General features: G+C 49.0%; 6 protein-coding genes across 6 annotated transcripts; 5 read left to right on the plus strand and 1 right to left on the minus strand.

Moving 5' to 3' along the window:
- Window positions 1-330: 330 nt before the first annotated feature.
- AFUA_6G09200 (pyridoxamine 5'-phosphate oxidase family protein) lies at window positions 331-1,186 on the plus strand (the record flags this gene model as incomplete). The annotated part of the gene is made up of 2 exons (XM_745715.2): window positions 331-394; window positions 450-1,186. The coding sequence occupies 2 exons, from the start codon at window positions 331-333 to the stop codon at window positions 1,184-1,186; spliced, it is 801 nt and encodes a 266-aa protein (XP_750808.2).
- Window positions 1,187-1,605: 419 nt separating this feature from the next.
- Window positions 1,606-2,638, plus strand: AFUA_6G09210 (SIR2 family NAD-dependent protein deacylase; the record flags this gene model as incomplete). Its single annotated transcript, XM_745716.1, has 2 exons — window positions 1,606-1,936; window positions 2,013-2,638. The coding sequence occupies 2 exons, from the start codon at window positions 1,606-1,608 to the stop codon at window positions 2,636-2,638; spliced, it is 957 nt and encodes a 318-aa protein (XP_750809.1).
- Window positions 2,639-2,990: 352 nt separating this feature from the next.
- On the plus strand, window positions 2,991-8,981 carry AFUA_6G09220 (putative SNF2 family helicase/ATPase). Its single transcript, XM_745717.2, has 2 exons — window positions 2,991-6,455; window positions 6,506-8,981. Exons 1-2 carry the CDS (start codon window positions 3,450-3,452, stop codon window positions 6,923-6,925), a joined length of 3,426 nt encoding a protein of 1,141 aa, XP_750810.1. The 5' UTR covers window positions 2,991-3,449; the 3' UTR covers window positions 6,926-8,981.
- Window positions 8,982-10,599: 1,618 nt separating this feature from the next.
- Window positions 10,600-12,711, plus strand: AFUA_6G09240 (serine/threonine-protein kinase; the record flags this gene model as incomplete). The annotated part of the gene is made up of 7 exons (XM_745718.1): window positions 10,600-10,642; window positions 10,735-10,857; window positions 10,928-11,039; window positions 11,100-11,304; window positions 11,374-11,529; window positions 11,589-12,133; window positions 12,192-12,711. 7 exons carry the CDS (start codon window positions 10,600-10,602, stop codon window positions 12,709-12,711), a joined length of 1,704 nt encoding a protein of 567 aa, XP_750811.1.
- A 1,691-nt stretch (window positions 12,712-14,402) lies between these two features.
- exg2 (putative exo-beta-1,3-glucanase) lies at window positions 14,403-17,020 on the plus strand (the record flags this gene model as incomplete). The annotated part of the gene is made up of 3 exons (XM_745719.1): window positions 14,403-15,476; window positions 15,534-16,546; window positions 16,606-17,020. 3 exons carry the CDS (start codon window positions 14,403-14,405, stop codon window positions 17,018-17,020), a joined length of 2,502 nt encoding a protein of 833 aa, XP_750812.1.
- Window positions 17,021-17,370: 350 nt separating this feature from the next.
- fphB (hybrid sensor histidine kinase/response regulator) lies at window positions 17,371-22,750 on the minus strand (the record flags this gene model as incomplete). Its single annotated transcript, XM_745720.2, has 4 exons — window positions 22,575-22,750; window positions 21,632-22,514; window positions 17,743-21,562; window positions 17,371-17,688 (listed from the first exon to the last, which is right to left on the minus strand). Exons 3-4 carry the CDS (start codon window positions 21,451-21,453, stop codon window positions 17,371-17,373), a joined length of 4,029 nt encoding a protein of 1,342 aa, XP_750813.1. The 5' UTR covers window positions 21,454-21,562; window positions 21,632-22,514; window positions 22,575-22,750.
- Window positions 22,751-23,529: the final 779 nt, after the last annotated feature.

The following is a 23,529-nucleotide window of genomic DNA, read 5'->3' on the forward strand; positions in this document are numbered from 1 at the left end:
GTTAAGTCCATGTTCAACATCCCAGGATCGTCGTCACGATCCGATTTGTAAAAAGCCATCGGAATCTTGATATGACATTTATGGGTGCAGCAAGTAGCTCATTGCTTCATTGGTGCGCGAGCGCCACATGATAGTGACCATCATTCTCGGGATCCCCAGCGAATCCATCCAACTTCTTGATATATAACTACAAAATGCAAGGTCTAAAACGTATCGCATGACTCACACTTCTGTTTACGGCTCCTCTTACATTGAGCCGCAATCGCTGATACTAAAGGAGCCGTCCGTCTCTGAGTTACTTTAGCATAGAACCTGTCTCGACAATACACGATGGGAAGAACACTCACATATCCGAAGCGAGATGCGAACACGGTGAACAGGTACAAACATCGAGGTGAGTGATTGAAATGATATTTTGATGGAGTATACTGAGTTTTGGAACGAACCAGCGACGTATGACCTCGGTGCTATCCATTCAATCATCAACTCAAGTCAAGTGCTCCATGTGTCGTTTAGTCCTGGGCCCCCAGATCCTTTTCCCGCCATACTGCCCATGATTGGTACGATGGGGTCATTTGACTATCCATCAGCTGGACTCGATGAGCCTCTAGACTGCTATCTACATGGATACGTCAGTTCACGAATCATGAATCTAGCGAGAAAAGCGGAAGGAGACGGATTGCCTGTCTGCATCGCTGCGAGTAGGGTAGACGGATTAATCCTGTCTCTTACACCCAACTCCCATAGCTACAACTACCGCTCCGCTATCCTTCATGGCTATGCTAGACCAGTCACGGACGAAGCAGAAAAACTCTGGGCGATGAAACTCATTACTAATTCAGTGCTGCCGGATCGCTGGGACCATACCCGTGTACCCCCAGACAATGCCGAAATGTCTTCTACTGTTATTCTTAAAGTCAAGGTTGTCGACGGCAGTGGCAAGATTAGAGATGGTGGTGTCTCCGACGAGAGAAAGGACAAGAACAACAACGATGTGACCAATAGGGTCTGGACGGGTGTTGTGCCTGTCCATGAGTTATTTGGAGACCCTGTTCCTAGCCCGGAGAACAAGGTCTCTGGAGTACCAGAGTACATCACCTCATTCATTGCCGATATGAACAAGCACAATCGGGATTATGCTGTGACAGCAGTCAATGTTGGGCTTCCGGTGGAGGAACAATATTGAATTTTGTCAAATGACTCATCATCTCTCAGACAGCGAGCGTACGACTTTTCAAGTAACTGAATGTCGCACCTACCTTGGCTACTTGAAGATTTACTGTTCTGATTGTATGTTATCATGAGTATCTATCTGCAAGTTGAGTCCCGTGATCGGGCTCGCAGGCTTTTGCCAGTTGACGGCGAATTCCGCCCAATGGACTACCCTACCCCACTTGGAGTCAATCTTTTTGCTACCCCACGTCATTGGTGCTCCGCATTAGGACAAGCAATGGAAAAACTGACAGCTCAACCGTCAGTTAATAGTATAGATATGAGTTTCACATTTGAATTTAAATCAAACTGGCTTGCTGAAGATATTCTTCTCTGATTCTGTTTTTGCGTCTTCATGAAACATAGCAGTTCGAGAGCAGTGACGTGAACATTATGGCCTCATCGGCAATATCAGGAGCTGATCTGCGATCGTTTACTGAATACTTGAAAGGGTGTAAACGGATACTGGCACTCTTAGGGGCTGGTATATCCGCATCTTCTGGACTTCCCACATTTCGAGGAGCCGGCGGTCTTTGGCGATCTTATGATGCCACCGATTTGGCGACTCCTGAGGCATTCGAGGCCAATCCGGACCTAGTATGGCAGTTTTACAGCTACCGGAGACACATGGCACTCAAAGCGAACCCTAACCGCGCGCACCATGCCCTTGCAGAGCTTGCAAGGAAGAATAGGGATTTTATCACACTCACACAGAATGTTGATGGTACTGTCTAAACTGCATATCCTAGTGCTGGTGTAGTCTAGTTGAACAAGGCTGACGAGTGGACGCTTCGATGTAGGTCTTTCACAACGTGCAAATCATCCCTCGGAACAGCTCCACCTCCTCCACGGGTCACTTTTCACGGTCAAATGTACCTCATTCTACTGCAACTATGTGCGCGAAAATGACTTTACCGATCCGATAGTCCCCGAGCTTGCCATTCCGAAAGGTGTTCCGGACTTGAGTCCATCTGCTGAAGATAAGACTGGCGAGGAGGCCTCAAAGGCGCTATCCAACGCATTAAGAATGGAGGAAACGGAACTGGACATATCAGACGAGAACGTCCCGCTCCCTGCCTTGAGTCAGGATGTCCTGCCACATTGTCCAGAATGTAAAGAAGGGCTTTTGCGGCCAGGCGTGGTCTGGTTTGGAGAAAGTTTACCCTTACATACGCTAGAAACGGTGGACAAGTGGTTAAATTCTGGTCCCGTGGATTTGATCTTGGTGATTGGAACAAGTTCGAGAGTCTACCCAGCTGCAGGCTACGTTGATAAGGCGCGTGCGAGAGGGGCCCGAGTCGCTGTGGTCAATATGGATCGCAATGATGTTGGGTATTCTGGCTTGAAAAAAGGTGATTGGTTTTTCCAAGGAGACGCGGGTGTTATAGTCCCGGAGATATTGCAGGGTGTCATTGGAGACATTTAGGGATTCTGGGCTTCATATTCTGTTTTCTTGGCGTTTAGCGAAGAGTGTGCAGAGGCAAAGCTACATGTTTTAACCTTTGAATTCCTGAAGAAATCTCGCAGAGCGAATTTATGTTTATATTTAGGAATGAGTAAGGTAAAGAAACGGTGGGCTAAAAGGAAGTCCGTTCGTGTACTCCATAGCTCTGAAGCCATTATTGGTTTGAGAGATATCAGGAGCACTATCGTTGGAATCTGGTTGTTATCGCGTTATTTCGCCTTTATCGATATTAATAGCCTCAGGCCCTAAGGCAGATAACATGGTTGCTGGGGCAAAACCCCAAACAAAACGCTATCGATAATAATGTGGCATGTCGGCACTAACGATGCAGATTTTCACCACAAACAGCTCCACAAGAGGATCTAGCTTGTCAAAGTCAAGCACAGGGAATGCTAGTTTCCTCTAAAGTTTTGATTATTCGATATCAACACCAGGATCTGGGTATCCTACGAGGCTATCGTGGCTTGCCGATTACAACCCGCAGCGGCACCGAACATGAGCACCTAGCCTGCTATTACTCTCAAGTTGCTGGGTACTCAAAGCAAGATTGAAGAATACACTATACGGACATATGACAGAATACTGACTTTACTTCCATCTGCAATATCATTCCCTTCCTTCACCTCTCTTTCTCTTATTTCTTAGCACGCTACCTGCCACGGTGCCATCGCAATAACCAACCATCCGAGACAGACTTTTACAAGACATAACCGGATGACAACTGCTATTTACATCTGACGGAGTTCAGAGAGACATTCATAGATACCACTCGATGGCTAAAGAAAGCGACGCGCCGCCGTCGTATCCAATGACGCCTCGTCGGCCAAACGAGCACACCCAGCGTCCTCTTTCACAACAACTTGAGTTTGGGAAACCTTCTCCTCTCGGCCCATATCAACGTCCAAACCCGCCCCACCAGCAACAGCCGAACCATCCTTTCAATATCCCAAAACCGAACCGGGCTCGACCTGAACATCACAGACCTGCACCGCAGTCAAGGTCATACAATGCTCCTCACCCTGGTATAAGCCATCAGGGTCACAGACCAACTGGTGGCTCGAGTAGCCTTGTAGCATCCACACCGAAGCGCAGCGAGCCGTTCGATCCTTTCAAGCCTGTTCGACCTTCGGCGTATAACAACTACCGAAACTCCCGTCCGGTCAACAACGATGTTGTGGAGATTCGCCGTCCGGAGAATGTCACCTTCACCACGCCGCGAGCTCCGAAGACTTTCTATGCATCTTCAGCCATAAAAATGGACAAAGCATCCAAAAATCTCAGCAACTTCGTTGATCTTACCCGCGAAGGAGGGTTCACACCCAGCACTAGGCCTCGCAATGCCGGGTTCGGGTCAATGGACGCCAACGGCTATGTTGATCCTGTCAAAGCCAACGAAAACATAAAAGCTCTGCTTGAAGGGGCTTTTACAAGTGACGATGACAAACAAGGATCAAGGGCAAAGAACCGGAAGAAGAGTAAGAACCGGAGGAAGAAGAAGAAGGAGGCCAAGGAAAAAAAGAAGCAGGGCACTTCTGAAATTGACGACCTAGCCTCTCAGCTTGAAGAAGTCACAGTCAACGAGTCAAGCGCTGCTACTGAGAAAAGTGAACTGGACGAGCTGAAGGCAGAAGGCAATGTTGGGGAAACCAAGGATGACAAGAAGTCATCTGAAGATGAAGTCGAAGACGATGAGAATGACTATGAAGAAGATGATGAGGAAGTAGAAGAGGGGGAAGACGAGGAAGAAGATGATGGGACAGTCGAAGGCTTGAAAGTCAAGCTACTCCCTCACCAAAGGGAAGGAGTGAATTGGATGTGTGACAAAGAGAGAGGCTCAGGTAACGCCAAAGGAGTGCTTCCTAAGGGTGGCATTCTCGCAGACGATATGGGTCTGGGAAAGACTGTTCAAACCATCGCCCTGTTACTTACCAATCAGAAATCTTCGGACAAGTTCATTGCTGGCGCCGCCAAAACGGATGACAACAACAGTGACGACCAAGACAATGAGAAGGTGCGCAAGGTACCTTCTGGGCTAAGCAAGTCGACTCTTGTTGTTGCCCCACTGGCATTGATCAAACAGTGGGAGTCAGAAATAGCAACCAAGATCGAGGACTCTCATAAGCTACGTGTTTGTGTCTACCACGGAAATACTCGTGCGAAAGCAACGGACAGCCTGGACACCTACGATGTGGTGATTACGACATATGGTACCTTAACCTCCGAATATGGAGCTGTCGATAAGAACAAGAAGAAAGCGGGACTTTTCTCTGTTTATTGGTACCGGATAGTCCTAGACGAAGCGCATACCATCAAGAATCGAAATGCCAAGGCAACGCAGTCTGCCTGTGCGCTTGATGCAGAATATAGATGGTGTCTTTCGGGAACGCCAATGCAGAACAACTTGGACGAGCTCCAGAGTTTGATCAAGTTTCTGCGGATCAAACCCTACAACGACCTTGCGGCTTGGAAGGATCAGATCACAAGACCGTTGGCTAACGGCCATGGGGCCCTTGCGATTGAGCGTCTACAGGTCTATTTGAAAGCATTCATGAAGCGGCGCACTAAGGATGTTTTGAAGCTGAATCCCAACCTGAAGCCCAGCGGGTCAGGTGCCGATGAGGAGCAGAAGAAGTCCACCGGCTTCCAGATCACCAAACGGGAAGTCATTAAGGTAGCTGCAGAGTTCATGCCCGGCGAGATGAACTTTTATAAACGTCTCGAACAGCGAACAGAAAACAGCCTTGAGAAGATGATGGGTGGCTCCAAAGTCGACTACGCTGGTGCTTTGGTCTTACTGTTACGTCTACGGCAAGCATGCAACCACCCAGATCTGGTCAAGAGCGACCTTGCCAAAGACAAAGACATCCTCTTGCAGAATGGGACTTCTAGTAGCCAATCTAGCTCTGGAAAGCAGGACGATCTCGACAGTATGGCTGATCTCTTTGGAGCTCTGAGCGTCGTTTCGAAGAAGTGTGATGTCTGCCAGACTGAGCTGAGCAAAGAAGAAGTAAAGAACAGTTCCAGCAGGTGTGGAGAGTGCGAGGCCGATCTAAAGGCTACGCTTGGTGGTTTCGATTCAGGAAAGAAAAAGAGCTCTCACAAACCGAGAGTAGAGATGAATCTCACCGACTCACCATCGAATAAATTCTCCGAAATGCAGAAGGCTCGAGCTCGGAGAAACAGGAAGATTGTTATTGACAGCGACGACGAGGACGAGGACGATGGGGAGTGGATAGTCCCGGAGGGCCAACGCGGTTTGCCTAATCTTGGAAAAGCTGGTGGAACTGATGACGAAAATGCTGAAGGAGGAGGCGAATGGCTGAGTTCCGAGGACTCTGAGACCGATGAGGATGGCCCTGAATCTCCAACACGGAAGCCTGCCATTGTTTCCAATTTGAGAAGAAGCCAGGGTTCGGAGTCGGACACCGATGAGGATATCTATCTGAATCCTGGTGACAATGAGACTCAAGTCCTGCCATCTACCAAGATCCGACATTTGATGAAGATCCTCAGACGTGAAGCTGCCGACTACAAGTTCATTGTTTTTTCGGTCTTCACTTCGATGCTTGACAAGATCGAACCGTTCTTGAAGCGTGCTGGCATTGGCTTTGCAAGATACGATGGGAGTATGCGAAACGACCTTCGAGAAGCTAGTCTAGATAAATTGAGGCACAACAGTGCGACTCGGGTGCTACTCTGCAGTCTGCGCGCCGGCGCCCTGGGACTCAACCTTACGGCTGCAAGTCGGGTCGTGATTTTGGAACCATTTTGGAATCCTGTAAGTGACCATGGTGAACTGGTGATTACAGTTGACTAATGAAACTCGAGTTCGTTGAGGAACAAGCTATTGATCGAGTCCATCGGCTTAACCAGACGGTCGACGTCAAGATTTACAAGATGATTATCAAGGAAACCGTTGAAGAGCGGATCTTGGAATTGCAAGACCGCAAGCGCGAGTTGGCCAATCTCACAATTGAAGGCAAGAGCGCAGCTGGCAAGCTTACTATGAACGATATGATGGCTCTCTTTGGTCGCGATGCCGAAGCTCGCTTCTCTGGCGACCGGGGAAACATTGACGTTATCAAATCCGGAGCATCATTGACAGAAGCCAGCGCCTCTAGTTCCAAGAATAACGGAAACGAAGGAAGCACTCGGCCGTGGGGCCGGCCCAGTTCGCAAGGCCGGAATCGCCAGGCGGAGAAGCGGGCTCCTAGGGCTGAGGATTCTGTATATGGACGACGCTGGTGAGTGATGGCGTTACATGCACGTCACAATGGAAAACCTTATGAATTAGCATTTGGGAGTTTCATATTTGGATATCTGGGGTCATTCGATGGCGAGGCAAGGCTATGTGGTGATGGGATTTGTACATGGCGTTCTTGATAAAAGGTCATCATTTCGGGTATTGTATTGTTTGTTTGACGGGTGCACATATCATTAAGGAATGAAACCTTCCCGACATGTCGACATCAGATATGGAATGGATCCATCACATCACCCCGTCAGAGGCGACAATCGATGGTCTCAAACTAATCTACCCACGGCAGAAAGCAGCTGGGGCTGTCAGATCACATGTAGACAATTATGGGATGTGGAGATCGGCAGAGGCAAAACCTTGGTTACAATAGGGGACTACGAGTAGGGTAATTGCTCCGTCCGTAGTAAGGCACCTGAGAACTAAGGAAGATAGTCCTCGGAAATATGAAATGGTGGACCCCGATTAGGTTTTCCGGCTGGGATATGCTTCTTATAGAGGCGATAGATGAACATAAGAAATCACTGATCCGTCATGTTCAGGCCCTTTTTTTTGGGGAATTGCGGATGGTGAGTGCTAGGGTCCTCCGTGAGGATGATGTATCTACTCCGCAAGAAGGGTATTTGCAACTGACATTGCTTCTGACCCTATAAGGGGGTGCACACCGTCAAAATCAATTCACAGGATAATAAACTCCACAAAGGAATCAAGCCACCCAATGGTAAGAACATGTGGAAAGTACGGATTAGGAAGTTAGGAAACATTTACCGGTATGTAAGCCAGCCAAGTCCTTTATCGGAATAGCAACCCTATCCGGAGTAGATTGAAGTATAATATATTTTGAGCTCTAAAGTCTACATTCATGGTACCTTGGTCGTCCAAAAAATGTCTCGGAAGACTGTCGCCAGCTCATCATTAGACATGTCATAATCTGCTCCCGAGAAAATTCAGTGGTCAGTGGTCTTTGAGTACGGAGCAACTTGCGTATTAGCAATTAGCACTGTCCTCTGTGGACCTTTCTTTGGCCCCTCAAAAACGATCGGCACTGGTTCGATGGTCGACGACAAATCCTTGGACAGCAATGGCTCCCGTCTCCACTTTGAATCTTGACTAAATTGACTTGGTCCGATTAAGAGTGTCATCCAAGTGGAGGAGACTACCGCTGACGAGTGACGATCTTTTGACGGCTTCATCACTGATTCCTGCTGTAGTCGGGAGGAGAAGCCTTGCCGGGTTATTTGATGTCACATGTGAGGAGGACTATTGGGAGGCGGCGATGTGGCCTTCATAGTCCATATGACATTATTATCATGTCAAATTATTCGTATTCATTGAGGACACTAACATGATATGATGTCTGAAACTGCACTCCGTACAGCCCAGAGTAACTTGGGTACGGTGACCCTGTACTGCGGTCAGACTGAACGATCATGTCAGGATCTGAAGCGGCAAAAGCTTTCGCATGATTCAGTCATTCTGATGCCTGAAACATGAGACAGCTATCTCCCTTCCCATGGGAGCAGGGATCTGTTGTTGCCTTTGCTGTTTGATATGCAGCTAGAGTAGTCTGGCTTGAATGATATGCAAGCTCCTTTGACGAGTGGTGCTGTTGTGATACGAAGGGCCGCCCTAGACTGACCCCTTCAAACAGCCACTGATAAGAAATATTCCGCTTGTTCAGTTGCGCTTTAAATAGTATGACAGCTGAAAAGTCGATTTTCAGACATAGCAGTACTCCGGAGTAAACACCAAAAATCAAGAGAAGCCTTCTGAAAGTAAACCGACCATGGACAGCATGTCTGGTCTGTCGGTTATTGGTAGACTAGGCGTTACCTTTGGGTGGCCATGCTGGTCGGCCCAGAAACGTGGCGGCCACGAGATGCTGCTTACAGCCAGCTTGCATGGACACCACCTCAGGAACAATGAATGAAAGAATTTGGGAAAGTTGACTGGTCGGGACCGAAGCCTTGGAAGATATTCCAGAAGGAGAAGGCTTATACTGTTGTCGAATGATGGGTTGACAGGTCAGCGGTGGCTTGTCGGCTCGGTCGTACTTTGAGATCAATCTTATGTACTCCGTTTGAGACTTGAAATTTTAATACCCATTAAGCATTACAGAGTAGTAGCAAATACGATCGTAAGTTCATCAAAGACACTCAAAAGCTCCTTGCGACATTTCTACGTCCTGTTATGAATAGCTAAGGGTATTATTAGTTGGCAAGATCCTCTATTGTTCCATATTTCAAGGACCCGCCCGAGACCACCATCGGGTCTAGTTTGTTGACTCCAAGGCTCCAAGACATGCTTAGTCTTCCATTCTACTGCTCTCTCTTCCAGTAAGCTCCTCCATTTGATTTGTTTTCCTCCTTCACCCCAGAGCTTGTCAAGGATCTTGTACTCTGTGGACCACACCTCTTACCATTCGCTCTCGGGCCCAAGCGGCATCTCTTCTGTCTCCTGGACGAGGACGTTACTTTGGGTACCTTCATTCTTCTCATTGCTTTTGACCAAATATAATATTACTACGGCGCAGCTCCGACTATTCCGCAGCAGCTTCCGAACCCCTAATCCCTACTTTGTAGTCACTATTCGGTGGACTGCTCTAGTTCTCCACGTTGGTTAAAACCTGCACTTTTCCCCTCTGGGTTGTAAAGACAACAGAGCTAGAGTTCAAGCCTCAACGATAGCTTAACTTCAGTTAGAAAGCTGGCTTGCCCGCTCGTATTGCTGGTGTTCCTCTTATTTTATGCTTGTAAAGCAGGGCAAATTACCTTTCGCCTATCATCAAACTGTTCTCGAGGATCCAACAAAGAGAGTTTCGCGTTTCTCTCCCTATTGAGAGCACTGTCCACCTACAGAAGTACCATTCTTTATTATAACACCAGCAAATATCACTGGGGTAATCGAATCTCTTGATCATAAATCTTCAAAAATCATAATCCTTCGGAAATGTGCTCTTGATCAGGTGAGTGAGTACAATCTTCTATGCTGGTGGACTAGAAAGTTTGTTGTTCTCTCCTTCTGTTAGTGACCCGGGCCGTCTTCTGACTACGCCGTATAGGGGCTAAGGCAATAATACTAACAAGTGCCACTCCTAATACGGGATACGCTCAGCCAGTCCGGAAATCGTCCAAGACTCAAACGCCATTCATCCCTTCTCGCTGTTCTGGTCTTCAAGCCAGATTGGCTCACTTTTTCCATCACACAAACCTCTCCAGATTGTGTGAGACTCGTCTTGTTGCTTCATCATTTGATCCCATTTCATTCCCTTCATTGAAAGGGTAAGTTTGAACTCCTGCAAAAGATCTTTTGCGGCCTATCGGGGGAAGACCCCTCCGCCCGCGTTATTCTTTTGCACCACTGCCGTTGCCTTTTCAGGTGCTGCGATCCTTTGTACCGATGCTGATACTTTTGTCTTTCTTCTAGCAATCTAAGGAGCATTAATGTGCCCGGCTTGCGACCGCTCGGAGTCCCCTATACCTTGAATTTCTGGCAATTGCACATCTACTTCTCCTTTCCATACGCCAATCGTTCTTTTCCGCTTGCCGTCTGTGAATTATCATATATCGTCCGGGCCCGACCCCTGCAGCACAACGATTGGGATGCGTCCGCGGTGATTTAACCAAACCGAACGCCATACTTGAGTTTTCTCAGATAGAGTTTCTTAATGGGTAACTCGCAAGGGAAACCGGTGTGCTCCACCGATGAGGGTGCGTAGCGGATTTTTTATCTTGGGTGTGCTGAACGCACCTGTTGTTTGCGATTATGTGGAGCGCGGTCACTGACTCTTCTTGACTTGAAGTGAACTTGAACCAATTTCGCCTCCTTCGAGTGGTAGGCAAAGGTGCTTTTGGAAAGGTCCGCATTGTGGAGAAGAAGGATACCGGCCTGACATTTGCTCTGAAGTACATTCGGAAAGAAGAAGGTGGGGCCATTGATGTCTTCTGATTATTCTGCTGGTGCAGCATACTAACGATTTGCTTCGTGTCGTTCAGTTGTGCGATCGGAGAGCGTAAGAAACATTATTCGAGAACGACGAATGCTCGAACATTTAAACCATCCCTTTCTTTGCAACTTAAGATACAGTTTCCAAGACATTGAGTACATGTGCGTTCTGCAGCAGGCTTCCTGGATGGCCCTGAGATTGGTTGCTAATATCTCGTGAAGTTATATTGTGGTTGATTTGATGAACGGCGGTGATTTGCGATTCCATATCTCAAGAAAGTGCTTTACGGAAGAGGCAGTACGATTTTGGATGGCAGAACTCGGTTGTGCTTTGAGATACATCCACTCACAAGGAATCATACATCGAGATGTGAAGCCGGACAATGTGCTGCTAGATTCGGAAGGGCATGTGCATTTGGCGGATTTCGTATGTGGCGCCCTCTTTGAGCAGTGCGACCCCATTCATTTTATCCGCTGACTTTTCTTCCTATTGCAGAATGTGGCATCCGATTTTCGACCGGGCAAGCCCCTCACAAGCAAGTCAGGAACCTTGGCTTATCTGGCTCCGGAGGTGTACGAAGGCGGAGGTTATTACTGTGAAGTGGATTGGTGGTCTCTTGGTGTTACATTTTACGAATGCATTTACAACAAGGTATGGACTTGCTTAGGCCGCAATTCCGGTTTCTCGCACTACTCTAACTAGTAATATAGCGACCTTTTGAAGGTCGAAGCCAGGACGTCCTTAGCGAGAACATCAAAAAGGCTCAACCGAAATACTACGTCACCAACCCTGCTGTTTCAGTTCCGTGCCTGCGGGCAATGGCTGCGCTGTTGGAAAAGGACCGAAGCAAACGAATAGGGGCCACTGGATTTGACACTTTCACTTCGCATATGTTCTTCGCAGAAATCGACTTTGTTGCTCTGGAACGCAAGGAAGTTCCGCCTGTTTTCCGACCTTCTAGCGATAAGACCAACTTTGACGCCACGTATGATTTGGAAGAGCTTCTCCTCGAAGAGGCGCCTCTGGAGGCTCGGGCGCGGAGACAAAAGCCAAGGGCGGAATTGAGAGAGGATGCAACGGCGAAGGAAATTAGAGAGGATGAGCTTCATCGTCTGATCGAGACGATGTTCGAACCTTTCGACTACACCACAGTTACATATCAAGGGTATGTCCGGGAGTTGCCGCAGCAGGATGTATCTGGGTTCCGTGCTAACGGAGTTTTCAGCAATGCTGCTGAGGCAATAGCAGCTTCAAAGTATGTGCCACCCCATCGACTTCAGTCACCCGCATTTGATACTCACATCTACCGGCAGGAATCCTGAGGATTGTCTCCCACCTACCACGTCTTCCGCCCACGCTCGCCATTATTCACAGCCTGACACGTCGAGGAACTCACCGACCTCACGCACTGAGGGTTGCGCCGGTCACTTGACCCAACCGGACAATACCAGTCATGGTGAGGCGCACGACTCGCCAGACAATACGGCAAACGCGCAGCCTCCGTCGGCTCCTCCCCCGCCTCCCCCACCCGCCCCCTCGTTCTCTCGGCCCCTTCCTCCCCCTGGCCCCAATCGTCCACGAGGAGCCACTCGCAAGACAAGTAAGGGCGGAGGTGTTCAGATGGTCTTGGAAGAAGCGGGTAGTTGGAGTGAGCTCGCCGACCACAGCTCTACCCTTCCGGCCGAGGGCTACGATAATGCCTCAGTCAAGGGAAAGTCCTCCAATAGTGGTATGCTCGCTTTTTTGAGCCGCAAGAAGGGGCGTGACAGAAGCCCGAAACCTCAGGAACCAGGCGTCTTGGGCAAGGAAGGAGCGAGGCAAATTATCAGTTGATAATAGCTTCACAACAGGGCTGGATAGGCTTCAGGCTTAGGACAGGAAGCCATGGTTAATCCTCCCATGTTGACAAATCATGCTCTCAGAGGTGGCGGATAGAACATCATAATCGCCAATCACTGAACAAGTGGAAAAAAGGAAAAAATGGAAAAAAAGAGAAAAAAACTACATTGCACCAATGGGCTGGCCCTTTATGCATTCTGCCTCCTGCCTTGGAGGGCGCGCGCGGGAAATCGGCGAGAGCTGCGGTGCAACCTACGAGTCGATTCGAGGATGTGACAAAGTGAGCGACGGGCAGTGCATTGTCCTGCCAGGTTATCAGTACGGACGTTCGAGGTCTACCCTTTACTGTTCATTTTTCACTTTGCGTATGCGACACCTCAGTTGTGAAGGCCGCCCAGTGAATGGCCACTCTTCCGAAAACTGATGCAGCCTCCGATCGCGCGACAGGCACATCTGAAACGCAATATCTTATTACAGGCAGTTTTGCACCGCGGAAACTTCCCTCTTATAGTCTTGTCTCTTTTTTTTGATTCCCCTGAAGTCAGCGAAAGCATAATAACATCGCATTCTTTCGTGTCGTTCTAATCCTTAAGTTGGGTCCTTAAGTTGGGTGAACCCGGAGTTGTACAGATGGAGGTGGCAGATATGACATGTCTTTCACATTTCCTGGATCTTCATTTGGTATTCCAATATTCATTGTCCATGTACAGTCGACTGGATCTCTTTCTACTCTTTTTTCTCATGATCTTCTACGTTGGTCTCGTTTCCATCCCAATATTCGGCGTTCACACACCTCGTTTGACAATTGTCAGAAACTGGCCGCGCGAGGCATTCTGTTCAGTATCAAACTGATGAAGCTAGATAGATACTTATACCACTGCATCTTCTCTTTTCAATTGTTTGTCTTTACCATTGCTTATCAATGGATTTCCGACCGGACTTCCCACAGACCATCCGTATCACCCAGTCAATCTCCGAGAACCACGTGTGGCGTGTTATGCTTACCATCTATTTCGAGCCGAAAACAACCAATGTAGCTCTCTACCATCAAGCTACCTTTGCTCTCCCCAATTGAGACACATTCGATGCTCCACTAAAGGCTATGATGTCGAGAGTGACTATTCTCCTCGTTCCTATCCTGGTTGTTACCGGCCCCGTTGCTCCGCAACTGGCGTTCTTGTCAAGCACAGCCGTCCCACCACCTGGTTCAGCAGCCAGGGGCTTGGCCCCATAGACGACTGTACGGAGTACCTTACATTCATTTTTGATAACGATAATGGAGAATTAAGACTTTGGCTTTTCGATACAAGGGTTACATGTCTGTCTGGTATTAAGAAGCCCAAAGAATCGCCGCATTGCAAACTTGACCCAGATCGCGTGGGGTGGTTGGCAACGCGTGTGCGCTTGTTGTCTTGGTTTCGATACTAGGCTATGCTTGCTCCTTCGACCGGATCGATTGTGCTCATGTCACACTCTGATGATGAATGATTTCTGCATACTCCTGAATGATATTAAAAATTTAATTTTTAATTACAGCTACGAACTATAACTGCGCCGTCACGCCTCACAAGGGTCCATCCGAGTCCGACGGCTGTGATAAAAACAAACCAAAGCCGCTGCAGTTCCCAAATACTGATTCTTGACATCCACCCCACTAACATTCCAATCCACGGATTTAAGCTTGCATGCCAACTCACTCCCGAAGTCGGGACCGCTATGGCGGTCGCGACAGCGACCGGGAAGCACGGTATGACTACGACTATGCGCGACGGCGCTACGCAACTGATGACGACGACGATTATGACGATGACGAACTCGAGCACGACCTCACCGAGCGCCGATACAGACGGGACGGGTACCGTCCCCCGCGTGAGTCGCGGGCACGCGGGTACTACGAACGCGATGCGGAGGGGGCGGCCGATGAGGAATTGCTAGGTAATGAGCGAGACCCGGGGCCGCGAGCGAGCAGATCTTACGGTGATGACTATGATGCGCGACGAAGGGAACACTCGCGGGCGAGGGAGGCTCCAAGGAGAAGCGAGCGGCATCGCGACAGGGATCGAGAGGGCCGGAGCAGGCGCAGGGCGTATGAAGATGATGGGCGACATCGGACGAGAGACGGCCGCCGGGACAGAGGTCGCGAGTCGGATGGTGAGGCGCGGAGATCTAGACGAAGGGAAGCGGGGCGCGAGACAGCCGCGAGGAAGCATCGGAGCAGTGACTCGACCAATAGTGCGTCGCATTTGCTGAGCGCAGATGCGTTGGCTAAGCTTGGGGCTCAATATGAGAAGGAGGAGCGTCGGAAACGCGAGATCGCCAAGGACGCCGCCAAAGCGGAGAGAAAACGTCAGAAGAAGCTAGCAGTCGTGGGAGAAGAAACCCGCGCCTTACGTGATCCGCCTGGCGAGTCACACAGAGATCGGACGAAGGCGAGGGTCGCATCTGGGGCGTACCTTGAAGAAGGCCGCAGCCCCGAGATGCGAGTCCGCCATCGTGGAGGTGGTGGCCCAGCAATGGAAGCTAGATGGCGGAAAGAAGGTAGCTGGGGAGGCACTATGGACGATTCAGGCGGCGGAAGGCCATTTTGGAAACGAAAGAGATGGATTGGCCTGGGCGCTTTGATCATCATACTGGTCATTGTGATTCCCGTCGCCGTCGTCGTGTCTAAGAAACATGACAACAAGTCTGACCCGGCAGATTCACAAGGAACCTCTCCTGGTAAATCGAATCTGGACGGGTTGAGTCATGACAGCATTCCAGTACGTCTGATCAGTAAGCGGATTTACACACTGGGTCTTATACTGATGTTATTCTAGGCTTACGCTCAGGGAACATATCTGGACCCTTGGACATGGTATGATACGACTGACTTCAATGTCACTTTCACTAATGAAACGGTTGGTGGTTTGTCTATCATGGGCTTGAACTCGACCTGGGACGACTCGGCTAGACCGAACGACAATGTTCCTCCTTTGAACGAACCGTTCCCGTATGGATCACAGCCAATCCGCGGCGTTAACCTAGGAGGCTGGCTGTCAATCGAGCCGTTCATTGTTCCTTCATTGTTCGACTCTTACTCCTCGGTCTCAGGGATCATTGATGAATGGACACTGTCCAAGAGACTCGGCAGCTCCGCAGCCAGCACGCTTGAGAAACACTATGCTACATTCATCACTGAACAAGATTTTGCAGACATCCGAGACGCAGGTCTCGACCACGTCCGCATTCAATATTCCTACTGGGCGGTAGCAACGTACGACGACGACCCTTATGTGGCGAAGATTTCGTGGCGATATCTCCTCCGAGCAATCGAGTACTGCAGAAAATACGGGCTCAGAGTCAATCTCGACCCGCATGGGATTCCTGGAAGTCAGAATGGCTGGAATCACAGCGGTCGTGAGGGTGTCATTGGCTGGCTCAATGGGACAGATGGCGAGCTCAACCGCAATCGGTCTCTGGCTGTTCACGACAGCGTGTCCAAGTTCTTCGCGCAGGACCGATACAAGAACATCGTCACGATCTACGGGCTCGTGAATGAGCCACTGATGCTCTCGCTCTCAATCGAGGATGTCCTTGATTGGACAACCGAGGCTACGAAGCTCGTGCAGAAGAACGGCATCACTGCGTACGTTGCTTTGCACGATGGCTTCCTGAACCTGAGTAAATGGAAGAGCATGCTCAAGAACCGTCCCGACAAGATGTTACTGGATACGCACCAATACACCATTTTCAATACAGGGCAAATAGGCCTCAACCATACCGCGAAAGTCAACCTAATCTGCAACGACTGGTACAACATGATCAAAGAGATCAACTCTACAAGCACAGGGTTTGTCTTCATCGTTCTTCCTCATCTCTTTATCTCACCATACTGACCCTTCTCTATAGCTGGGGCCCAACGATCTGCGGCGAATGGTCCCAAGCCGATACAGACTGCGCCAAATACCTCAACAACGTCGGTCGCGGCACCCGTTGGGAAGGAACCTTCTCCCTCACAGACTCAACCCAATACTGTCCAACCGCCGACACTGGGCCTCCTTGCAGCTGCGCCAACGCCAACGCAGATGTCAGCAAGTACTCAGCCGACTACAAGAAGTTCCTGCAGACATACGCAGAGGCGCAGATGTCTGCGTTCGAGACCGGACAGGGTTGGTTCTACTGGACCTGGCGCACAGAGTCTGCGGCACAGTGGAGCTACAGGACCGCTTGGAAGAATGGCTTCATGCCAGCCAAGGCATATGCGCCATCATTCAGGTGCGGAGATGCAGTGCCTGATTTCGGAGACTTGCCGGAGTACTATTGATCTGCCTATGAGTGAAAGATTGGTTTTGCGGTTGTGGTTTGCGTTTTCTCTTCCTTGGGTCAAATCACCTGCATCTTGTCGGCGTTGTACATCATATTCATAGAGCATACACATATACATACATGCATAGATGGCGCATATAGTTGTCGTTGTTATGTGATGGCCTACAACTCTCCTTACTGGACGATCTCATCCTCACTGGTTAATTCCATTGGATAGCATCTGATGTCTATCTTGATAGTGGCCATCGTCTGAGTTTCCTACTCGAGATCTATGCTTCTTCGATACTTTAAGGGTATAAAACTCCCGCCTATGTCTCATACCGAGAAAACTCTCAGTTCCACAAGTTCTTAGCTCTCACCTCCCTTATCGAACCAGCCTCCCTTCTCCCACATGCCAGGCTTGTAGAGACTGTCCTCGCGCACATCTTCCTTGTACACTCCGTCCAGAAGATGAGCAACACGTTTGAAATCAATCGGTTTCATGATCCACCCATCGAACCCCGCGTCGATATACGTCTGACGGTCCTTCTCGACCAGAGATGCGGAGACAGCGAATATCGGAATCCGCTGACGCCGACAAGTCGCTGAAACAGAAGTCGGAGAGGCTGTCAGCGCTTCATATTCTCGTATCATCTTGGTTGATCCCATCCCATCGACGATCGGCATCTGCTGAAGGTCAGTTCACGATTGATCGCTACCTACAGGAGTTCTGTGACTGACCTGTATATCCATCAGCACGGCGTCAAATGAGTGCGCATTGTCGCGAAATACAGAAGCACATTCCTTTCCATTCTCAGTTATATGAACGGTATGTGCCGACTTTTCCAGTCTTTTGCGTAAGATTGCGCTGTTCGTCGGATCGTCCTCGGCTACTAAGATGTGGAGATTCTTTTTGGAAGAGCCCTCAGACGCAGTAGTTGCACCCTCTTTGGGTGGAATATCTGACTGGGTTTTTGCTTTAATTTGACTCTGTTCTGCCGTCCTCTCTGAGGACTCCGACGTTGCTTCCCCGATTGGCTTTGTCGGTTGATCGGATAGAACTCTGGTAGATTGCTCCGCGGGCCTAGAATGCGCTTGATGAGCTTGCCTGACCTCCTCGGTAGACGGGGGTTTGTTCCTTATGTCAGGACGTAAGGTTGACTCTTCTTGCTTCGAGGCAGAGTCATGTTGAGCAACATCCGCGGTGACTGTGTCGTCTGATGTATGACTATCATTTTTTGTGGAACCTGCCGAATCTGAAAAGGCAGGATTTTTCCCTGCCCAAGCTCCGTCGTCTTCGCTGCACTGAGTTTCATCTGGCTTGGGAGGCACGTTTCGGTCGTCTTCAGGTTCACTTTCCCTTCCTTTTCCTTTGCCAACCGGCAATGCTCTGTTAGAATCAAGGTTCTCGTCGTTGGCCTCGTCGAAAGGTAAAGGGAACTGCATCTTGATCCTGAAGCAACTCCCATGGCCTTCCTCTGATTTCACGCTTAGTTGACCATTCATATTGCGAACTATGCGAGCAACTAGGGCTAAGCCTAACCCGAGTATGTTCCCCGAGCCGCTACCGTCGCTCGTTATCACATTGTCGCAGCGTTGAGGGCCTCGACTTCGTATATAATCTTTGTTCGAAACTTGTTCCAATTCACAGAAAAGTGCTTCAATATCATTCTGAGACATGCCAGTTCCAGTGTCATGGATAGCTACCTCAATTCCAACTTTCCCAGTCTCGGTATAGTCGGGCAACAAGCAAGATTCGACAGTCACCGTTCCGGACGAAGTTGTATGCTGGACAGCATTGCTGATGAGGTTCGTAATGACTTGTCGTACTCGCCGTTGGTCTCCCAGCACAGGAGGAATGCCGGTGTATCGTACAACATGGAGCTCAACACCCTTTTGCCTCGCTTCTTCATTGAAAATGCGTGAGGCTTCATGAATGGTCTCCACGAGATCAAAATTCTCGTCTTTGATCAAGCTGATGCCGTTCTCCGCGTTTGTGAGGTCCAAGAGGTCGTTGATTATGTAAATGAGGGATTTTGAAGCGGAATGCGATCTGGAAAGACTCTCTCGAGTCTCTTGAGTGAGATCTCCATCCAATGCAATTTCAAGATAGTTGATAATCGCGTTCAGCGGTGTCCGAAACTCGTGAGCGCAGTTTGCCAGAAGTAGTCGCATGAGCTGGGTGCTTTGCATTGTTGTTTCCTTTTGCTGCCACACCTCTTTCAGCATGGCCCTGTATATCAAGGATAGAAAGGGGCCCTTCTGTAAGTCTCCAGCATTCCATATAGCAGTCTCACGATCGACCAGCTTCGCCTCTGAACCAAGCTCTGTTGGCCGTCCTTGATTCAAGCATCGAGCATTGTCATCAGTCCCAGCATGAAACGTGTCTCCGCGTTGTGACTCCTTGAAGAAAACAATGAACTCTCGACCCTCCGTCGACAAGGGCACATACAGAAGGTTGGATAGATACTTGAATCCAGGGGTATAGTTGAGGTCTGGAAAATCTCGAGTAATGTCCGTTGAACACAAAACAGCACTGAGTTCCTTCAGTTTCAAGTATTCCACTAAAGCGAGCACTTCCTGCGCATCGTGGGGCTTTCCAAGGATCCTGGTTTCGCCTAACATTAAGGATGCAGCATAATCCGCCTTGAACAAGGTCAGTAAGTCTTTTACCTGAAAGCTATCGCCTTTCTCATCTCCGTCATGTGAAGAAGTAAAAGGGCCCTGCATCTGAGCAGTCATCGTGTTCGAAAGACGTTCAATATTGCTTGAAAGTGTGTCGCTAACTAGCCAGAAGAACTTCTGCACTGGAGGGGGTAATCGCATCTCTTCCTCGTATGACTGGCACATTATAAGCCCCCATGCACGTCCGAGGGCATTTATATTGATAGACATGCAAGCAAAGACGGGCATTCCAGTGACAGGATCTAAAATGTACGGTGACCTCGCCAACATGTAAGAGTGGTCTAGGTCAAACTCGCTGGGCAAATTCTCAGAATCACGATAAACCAGCTCAGTATGAAACTGCCTATGACTGTATTCGAGACAGACTTTGCTGCCCAAATGAAATCTTTCCAAGTCTCTTGGAGAAAGCGGTTTCGGGTAATGAAGGTCTTCCGGGAAATTAGCAATAATATGCGAGTCAACGGCATCGTTCATAGGAATCGCATTCCCGTCACGATCAAAATAAAAGACCGTCACTCGGCTGAAACCGGTCAATTCCCTAATGATGCCAGTAAAATAGTTGAAAAGCATGCTCAGGGAGGAGGCGCTCGCAGCCAGTTGGATAATGAGTGACAAGGCACACAACATATCCGAGGACCGGATCTTTCCTCTGATTCCTCTCAGCATGTTTTGCATCTCAGGAGGCATGCTCGGAGTGCTGTTCTTCTCATCAGATCTCCCATCCGAGCTTGTGTTGTCATAGACCGCGTAGACCGATTTCGATGGCCGTGAGTTCCTCCAGGATTCAAGAACGGCTCCCTTCAGCTCGAATTCACATACAATATGATCAGTGTTTGCCTTTGTAGCATGTATCGTACACCAGAGTCTCCTTGTTGCCCCGTAACTTTGGCGGACATCGACTTCGTGGATATCAGGACCGTGCTGCTCGACATCATACCATTTGCCTCGGACAAGGTTAAAACGGCCAAGAAAATTTTCTTTTTGATCATTCTGCACGATATCGCAAAAGGTCGGTAGTGCGAAAAGCTGTTCTGGCTTGTAGCCAAGGACTTCTTCGGTGTTCTTGCTCGCAATCTGGACGATGAGATTCCCTTTGGATTCTTGCAGCACTATGAGTGCACCAAGCCCATGAATGTGCCTGAAGTTTGGTTCATTCTTCATGTTTTGTACCCAGGCTGCTGTTTCAGCTTGGTCGATCCAGGACCCTGCTCCGGCGAAGTATGAGTCCGGGGCCTCAGCAGAGGATGGGAGGCCAGAGGTCCCCTGGGAAGACGCATTCGCATCCCCGAATGATATGTCGGAAATTCCTCTGGCCAAACCAATTTTTAAAGGGTTTCGTTTCCTGCTTGCAGTAATCACGTTCAAAGAACTGCCATAGGCTTCTACTGTGCTCTGGATCGAGGGTGCGTCCTTGCGGTCATCGGGCGATGGCGTAGCTGACTGGCCTGGTGATTGCTTGCCACCAGTAATTTCTGAACGGAGACTTTCAGCCCAAGGGGAGTTTTGCTCCTCAGGGTTCTCCACTGCCGGTGTTGGCGGAGTGGAGGAATCGACCGACACGACTGAGCTGATGGGAAAAATTCGCTCGGTTGATTCGGGACTAAGGTTTGGCAGTTTCAGGACAAATATTCCCGGCGCTGATGGAGAAGGTTCATCGTCGTTTGCAAAATTGAGAACTCGCAGTGGTTCCGGATTAGAGCCGTGCTCGTCTGGGGTATTTCTGGGGGCTCGCGGTTTTCGAGATCTCAATATTCTGTTGCTTCTCATCTTGTCGCTGTGCAGACGCAGAGGCTGGTTCCATTTCAATGTTCAAAGTCGTGTTCCGATGCTGTCAGAAGGACAACAGTACTATGTTCGGCATGTGGGAGCTGGTAGTCTTGAAGATGTCTCATCAGAATCGATGATAACAGGAAGGATCGGCAGAAGTATGGACATTTTCACTTACAGTTACAGTTGACTGCGTTGAGAAAATCAGAATTCAACCGCGATTCTCCTCATGCAACCTGCTAACTTTCCACGCAGAACAGCAATCACCACAGTATCAGGAGAGACAGAGAGGAGGTGCTGGGGAAAGCTTCATGGCCAAATAAATAGAGCCTTGGAGTTCACAAAGAGGAAATCGACGTCTGTACCTCAACAGTCGACTATCTATTGCCCCTGGAATCGCAAACCAATCGTTTCGCGGTCCCACTGTGAGTACTTGGTAAGTCAGGACAGCCAGACAGAGGAGCGCCCTTGGAAGGTCCATCTTCCGTCGGGTTCTCCCCCGGTTTGTCAGGGCTAGCGCCAACAAATCAACAAACAAACCACGGTCACAGCAAACCAGCTTTTCACTCATGGCGACATTCATCGGTTAGGTCTGGGCTCTGAAACCCGTTGCATCCTTTTCGAAGTGATATCACAGACGTAGACTGGGCATACATCGCTCTCAATCTGACCATCATCTCTGCTCCACGATATAAGCTCTCTCCTGCAGACCTGAAAAAAGCGCCTTCAGTTATAAGAATGGGAGTCTGCTCGAGCCACATGAGGGCTGGTACGATGGAGACGTCTTCGTGAAGGAAACCATGGGGCGAGGGTTTCAAACGCTGGATAGAGTCACACTACAGAGCACAGGTGACTTGGTTACAATGTAGCAAGCGGCCGTTCTAGACTCTCATTATGTTCTGTCTTGAATCATCCCTATGCACAACACTGGTCCTGCCTGCAACTCCCATTTCGCGTAGCAGAGACCAGATCCAGATCCATGTTGGTCCTCGCCCAGATGAAAGCTGCTTCGGCCCCATCGATATACTCGTCAAGCACTGTACGGATTGGAGCTGAGTGATCTGCATAAAGTACATGCATTAGTAAGACTACCATCTTCGGGGCTCATTTCCGTGACTGACCTTCACCTTCGTCAAGACGAGACAGCCACACAACTGGAGCCATGGCTTGATATTTGTGGATAAGCTTCCCGCTGCAATTGTCTAGAACGTTCAGAAGGGAAGAACCAATCCTCGACCGCAAGCCCTGATAATATCACTCAAACCGGAAGCTTAGCATCTGCGAGTGGAGACATGTCCTCAATCTAAGCCAGGTTCCCTGCTTCAATTAAGTTATTGAAAAAGATGCCAGAATTGACATACTTGAGTCTCCTCGGTACTAATTGGCATTCATGAGAAGTGGAGCATAATCGAGGCTTCTTGCAGTGTTCCTCGCGGGTATTCCGCTCTCAAAGAACACTTGTAACCTTCTCACTGCTGATGTCGAGTACTCAAGGATGAGACTGTTCAACGAATGCAACAGCCAACTTTACCTCTCCCCAAATGGCGCACGGCACATCTCCGTCGACTGATTATCAAAATCCCTTCTCATGTATATAGGAACATCACTGCTTTGGGCCAATGATTCATTTGCAATGTCATTGCTGGCATGCAGCCGTAATGTGCAAGACGGAATCATTAAGTGAAGATCATTGTCATGATGGAATCCAGGCCGAAGACTCATACTATCTCATAAATATACAAGTAATTGTATATAGCATCAGTAGAGAAAGTTTGACACTGCTAAACAGACAGAAGCATGGGAACTCTTCTCTTATCATAGGCTAAAAAGGCATGATGAGAGGCTTTCCGTCCACGTTAGAACAAAGATAGACACAATCACTCAGGATATATCAAATAGCTGCAGAAGGAAAAGAGTCCTCTAATTGAATTCAATGATGACAAGCAGGCATCTCATGAAGCCGACAGACATCATTGTAACCTTTGTCAATATTCACAGAGGTACCTCCGCACCTTGCCTATGTACCTGCGCTGACGGCACTCCGTAGTCTTGGCATTATCCGTATTCCGCACTATT

The sequence above is a fragment of the Aspergillus fumigatus genome, chromosome 6 (genome assembly GCF_000002655.1).
Source record: "Aspergillus fumigatus Af293 chromosome 6, whole genome shotgun sequence".
NCBI classification, from domain to species: domain Eukaryota; kingdom Fungi; phylum Ascomycota; class Eurotiomycetes; order Eurotiales; family Aspergillaceae; genus Aspergillus; species Aspergillus fumigatus.